The sequence below is a fragment of the Malaclemys terrapin genome, chromosome 5, assembly GCF_027887155.1.
Source record: "Malaclemys terrapin pileata isolate rMalTer1 chromosome 5, rMalTer1.hap1, whole genome shotgun sequence".
Lineage (NCBI taxonomy): Eukaryota > Metazoa > Chordata > Testudines > Emydidae > Malaclemys > Malaclemys terrapin.
Window position 1 is genome coordinate 116,319,468 of NC_071509.1, and position 6,000 is coordinate 116,325,467.

General features: G+C 37.0%; 1 protein-coding gene across 2 annotated transcripts in view; it reads left to right on the plus strand.

Annotated features, from left to right (window-relative positions):
* The window catches only part of AP1AR (adaptor related protein complex 1 associated regulatory protein), a 35,969-nt gene extending 33,632 nt beyond the window's left edge, over positions 1 to 2,337 (plus strand). For both annotated transcript variants that reach the window (XM_054030070.1, XM_054030069.1), the window contains one exon: positions 891 to 2,337. In XM_054030070.1, the coding sequence (XP_053886045.1) occupies positions 891 to 1,156 (266 nt within the window). In that variant the 3' untranslated portion in view covers positions 1,157 to 2,337. The remainder of the gene's footprint in view (positions 1 to 890) is intronic.
* Positions 2,338 to 6,000: the final 3,663 nt, after the last annotated feature.

Here is a 6,000-nt window from a genome sequence, read left to right on the forward strand (position 1 = left end):
ATTAGGAGGGTGGAGTAAACCTGACCATAATGAGAACAGAGGCACAGTAAATCTTTTATTGCCTCTGCAAGCTTTCACTTCTTTCCATTGGTAGAGGAGACAGTTTATACAACTCTGGAGATAATGCAGCATTCTCTGCATTGCCAACATCCCTCTCTTTTGGAAAATCTCTAACCTGTTATGCAAATTTCTGATCAACTTGGCTTACTTTGTGTATGTATCTTGAATTTGTCCTCTTTGTATAAAGTAAAATGGTATCTGTGTCTAGGGAAACACAATTTCTGAACTTCAGAATCCATTTCACTCGGTGAAGATTTCTTCTGCTATCACTGTGTCAGGAAGCTACAAGCAGATACATTACTACAGATCATATGATTTAACAGGAGTTAGTAGCTTTCATAGAAATTTCATAGAACCAGAAGGTTTTTAATATGTCTGTATGTGTTCAGAATACTTACATACCTATCAAGTAGAAAGGGCAGCAGATTGGTTAGTGGGAAAGACTATCAACAAACCTGATCCTATTTAGCCATGCTTCTTGCCTTCTTTAAAAAAAAAAAAAAAAAAAAAAAAAAAAAAAGGGGGGGGGGGGTGGGGGGCTAGAAAATAGTTTCGTTATCAAACAGGTCATCAATTTCCTTGTGGCCAATTAACGACTAAAGAAGATATTGATGCCCTTACTTGCATTGACATGAACAAGACTGCTTGCAGAGTGAGGTACTAGTCAGTAAGAGCAAAAGTATCAGAATCTGGCTCTAAATGTGTTCTTGTTAGCATTTAATATCTTAGCAAAAATGTGATGACACATTCTCCTCTTCCCTTGGTGTCTGCCCCTTCTCTTCCCCCCCCCAAAAAAGTTGTGGCTTTTTAAAAGTTTTCTTAAATTGCAGGCATGAACAGAATGATTCCAATGAGAGAGCGCTCTAAAACAGAAGAAGATATACTCCGAGCAGCACTAAAATTTAGCAGCAAGAAGACCGGAAGTAATCCAACCTCAGCTTCTGATGATTCAAATGGTTTGGAGTGGGAGAATGATTTTGTTAGTGCTGAGATGGATGATAATGGCAATTCAGAGTATGCTGGATTTGTGAATCCTGTAATAGAACTGTCTGCGTCAGACATAAATAAATCCGATGCTGATCAACAAGACAGATAGTGAAATTGTGTGGCTGTTGTTAATGGCAAAATGTTCAAAGTTAAATGGAGTGTACAGAAATGTGAGGCTTGTGTAAGAAAAGGAAGGAAACCATATTGTAATGCTCATTAGCAAGGAATGGGAATGATTTGTTATCTGAGTTACTTCAGAATTAAGTGCAATTTTATCATCTACCTTATAAATGTTTATGAAAATACTGGGGTGATTCTATCTTGTATATTTCTGGAAATTTGGGATTCATATAAAATTATCTGCACTAATTTAAGATTCCATCTTGACATACCTATATTTTAACTAACCACTTTATTTCAGTGTATTTCTCCTGATTTGTTTTACATGTCATTGGCCTAATATTTATCTTGAAAATAAATATCCTACATAAGTTATCTTAATACTTGAATGTATTAAGTGGTGGGTGAGGATCTGTGGCCTGCAATGTGCAGGAGCTCAGACTAGATTATCATGATGGTCCCTTCTGACCTTAAAGTCTGAGAATGTGAAAGCGGTGAGAGATTACTTTTATAAATTGCCTTTTTCCATTATCTATTTGATTTGTTCTTTAACATAGGGAGGCCGAGTCAATAGTTTATCACATGTGGAATTGTCTATTTGCAATTGGTTTATTACCTCAATTTATTTCTTACCTTTTTTTAATTGAATTTCTTGTACCAAGCATAATGATTCCAATGGCATAGAAACAAGATTAGACAAGATTTGTCATGTAAAATGATGTATTATGTTTAGTAAAAGTATGCTACCTAAAGATTTTTTTATAGCTGCTTTTCTGTACGTCAACGGGAAATTTTGAAATTTGAAAGTTAATTAAAGGAAAATTTAGAGGACCAAAGGTTCAGTTTTTTTCACTTACTACTCATCAAATGCTGCTAGTACAAAAGTGTTTAGAGAGACTTTTAACTTGTGGAATACTTATAATTTCTTCAGCTTTGTATGAATAATTCTTAAAGTCAGCATTATGTGAACAGACTTGCAGTATGTGGGGAAAAAATCACTTGTCTGCTAGGTTTGGAAGAAACTAGCACTAGAAAAGGTTCAGAAAAGGACAACTAAAATGATTAAGGGTTTGGAATGGGTCCCATATGAGGAGAGATTAAAGAGGCTAGGACTCTTCAGCTTGGAAAAGAGGAGACTATGGGGGGATATGATAGAGGTATATAAAATCATGAGTGATGTGGAGAAAGTGGATAAGGAAAAGTTATTTACTTATTCCCATAATACAAGAACTAGGGGTCATCAAATGAAATTAATAGGCAGCAGGTTTAAAACAAATAAAAGGAAGTTCTTCTTCACGCAGCGCACAGTCAACTTGTGGAACTCCTTACCTGAGGAGGTTGTGAAGGCTAGGACTATAACAGAGTTTAAAAGAGAACTGGATAAATTCATGGTGGTTAAGTCCATTAATGGCTATTAGCCAGGACGGAAAAGGAATTGTGTCCCTAGCCTCTGTCTGTCAGAAGGTGGAGATGGATGGCAGGAGAGAGATCACTTAGGTTCACTCCCTCTGGGGCACCTGGCATTGGCCACTGTCGGTAGACAGGATACTGGGCTAGATGGACCTTTGGTCTGACCCGGTACGGCCTTTCTTATGTTCTTATGTTACGTTCTTATGAGATCCTAAAACAGAGTTCCTGTGGCTATATTAACACAAACAGGAATATACATCCTTTCCAGTTACAAAACAATACATTGAACTTTTCAAGCTTTCCTATGCTTTGTAACTGGATAGTTACCATCGCTGATATGGGTTGAAACTTAAGCAGGCCTTCAATTACCACTTACCTTGTGGAATCTGATGCATATTCTCCCCTTATGTTTTGATTATGAATTATGTAAAACAAAAACTAATTGGAGAGGCTGTGTAAAACACAGTTGTAAATGTTTTTCCTGAGCTTGCACTAAAGCTTTACTCTCCTAATGTAAATTGTGTGTTCCTCTAGAGCGTCTTTCTGAATAAGGATTTTCATGCGTGGCTCTTTATTTTTAGAATAAAGGCAATGCACTTCCTCAAAGTTACAAAAAGCTACACCATCAGAAATAACTAAGTATATATTATCTAAAGTGTGTAACCCATTTAGATACCTGAGCCCCTATAATATGATAGGGTCGTGGTAGTTTGATCTTCCTCATGCCTTTTATCTAAAATTAAAATACCAGATACTTTGACTAAATATGTACATACAGTGACACTTTAGGAAACCGCTAAATCTTTTAATGCACTTAACATTCCATTTCTTAATTTAAGTTGTAGCTATGTTGTTGGAAATATTTTAATGTAATATCTACATTTGCAATGCCTGTAATATGTTTTTTAAAAGTTTGTACACATCAAATGTATATTTTTGTTTTGGTGTAAGCAACTACTGTGTAATTTTTTTCTTGACATATTCATATTCTAAGGAAAGGCAACTTTCTCAAGCTGTAAATAAACTTTTTTTACTTGAAAACTAACCCACACAACCTTTTGTCACTTTTTTCTGTTTAAAAAACGTGTTCTGCAAACCATGGTCACAAGTGAACTACTGTTGATGACAAAGGGTCTTGATTGTTGAGCAAGCAGAAAATCAGAAAGAAGGGGGAAGATATAACTTGGGCTGCAGATTATTTTATTATAGTGACACACATGGTTATTAGTAACATTCCACTTTCACAGTTAAATGAGTCTCAATCATTTTGACTTAAAAATGACAATGGAGTCAGTATTTTTCTTAAAACAATTTAAGAAAAATGGCTGAATGAGACAAACTGCTTTTAAACAGCCATTGAAACAGTTCTGCAGTATATATGCTCACACATTTATACATATGAAACTGTATAAATGTACACAAGTATAATTAAAACTATGATTTTTGAAGGATGGAAATATCTTTACTTCATCATGCTCCGTTACTATCTTCCTCTTTTTGTCTCTGTTTTAAGAGAGAAGCTGATCAAGTGTTGATGTATTTCCGCTTTTTTCAAGTTCACTTTTTTGTTTGAGTAAGTTACCAGAGTGACCTTTACAGATGGGTTTTGGGTAAAAAATGGGGTGGGGGTTTCCGCTCAATTTGGAAAACTAAGATAGCTTTTCACTTCTTTCTTTATAGGTTATTTCAAGTCAACTTGCACTGTTTACTATGCAACTGAAAGACTAGTCAATATTGTGAACTTAAGGTTGCAACTGATTGTTTGTTTTGTTTGTTTTTTAAAAGTGTCCATGGATTTTTATTGTAATGGGAACATTTCTAATAGAAGTCCTGAACTTGGAGTCAAATTTGAACTAGTAGTGTGTCTTCAAGATTCATCCTTCTAACTGCAGGAAGCATTGTAGGTAAATTAGCCACAACAGATTAGGAAAGCAGAGGGATTTTAGTGTGTTGCCCAAAATTGCACAGCGGTAGAGTGGCGATGATACACAATCACCTTGACTTGCAGTTTCCTTATGTAACTATTGGACAATACTGCCCCTCATAGTGAGAGAGCTGTTTCTGAAAGGAAAGTCTAACTGTTAGACTAACAAGATGCAGTAGTAGAGCAATAAGAGGGAGCATTCAGAGTCTTAGATTGCAGTATTCCTTTGTTCTAGTCACTGTTAATACATGTCTCATAATTGCTAAAATTCACTGTTGACCCCTTCCCATTTGTCTGGTGTACTAAAAATTCTGTCAAAAGCTGTCATCTCTGCTGTTACAGGGGATTAGAAGTAGCCAAAATGGGTGGACAATCCTGATCTCATGATGCAAATGTCACATTGCCCTTACGTTTTTTCTACGTTTTTTCTCAGTAGGATGTCGGGCTCACTGACGTGGGTGACTGCCTGAGAGAATTTTTGTTGGAGATTAGTGTTTTAGTCGGAGGAGTTTCGTTTTCAACAAGTTATTAGGGAGGAGGTGATTGCAAATGATCACCCCCACTCCAATTTTTGAAGAGAATTTTTAGTTGGTGGTTCAAAGGTGGTAGCTTTTTACTGTAGAACCACCCAGGCAGCCTCATCAGGACAGAGGATCAGTTGTCACTTTGTGGTCAAGTTGCTGCACAGAATGATGCAAGCAATTCCACCAGTAAACCAAACAGTTTCCGTTCAAAAGGCTTGTGCTATGTGCTTTAATAAAATCCCACAGATACCATTAAACCACTTGTCATGTGGGCGGGACATATTCAGCACTGTCAGCTAAACTTCATGTGAGCAAAGTTGTTTGATGTAGTGATTTAAAAAGGCTGCTAAGCACTCAAAAGTGTTCAATATTGGTATTCTTAATGTTCTTAATCACCAGTGTAGCCAAACCAAGACAAGACTTAAGAAACTGTCATGTGGGCCCCCTATGTTTCTGCATAACTAAGCCAAAGATGTAGGGCAAAGCTTTCCTTCAAGGGGCTCATGGCAGTCTTTAGGGACAAGGAGAGGGAGGTTCCATTAGTCTTTCAGATCTCTAACAAAGCTTTTGTAATGTCCATTGTTACTGTTTTACTGTCACTATTTTGCTCGGGGGGGGGGGGAACTGGTTTTACACTAGCGTAACTCTATTGACTTCAATGGAGTTATACCTGAGTTTCACCAATTTAAGTGTCCAAGAAGAATCAGAGCCCTGGTCTCTACAGTGAGGTTTTGCCATGACACCCAATAAGAAAATTACTTTCAACTAATTCTTGTTCTTTAATATCCTGATCCAAGAACAAATGAAGTCAAAGAAAAGACTCAGTGTCCCTGGATCCAGCCCTACAGGTATGTCTCCACTTCAGCTTGGAGTGAGCCTCCCAACTCAGTAAGATAGATTCAAGCTAGCACACTAAAAATAGCAGTGTAGAAGTTGTGGGGTAGCTTGGGGTACCCAAGTTGAGGGTAGCTTTTG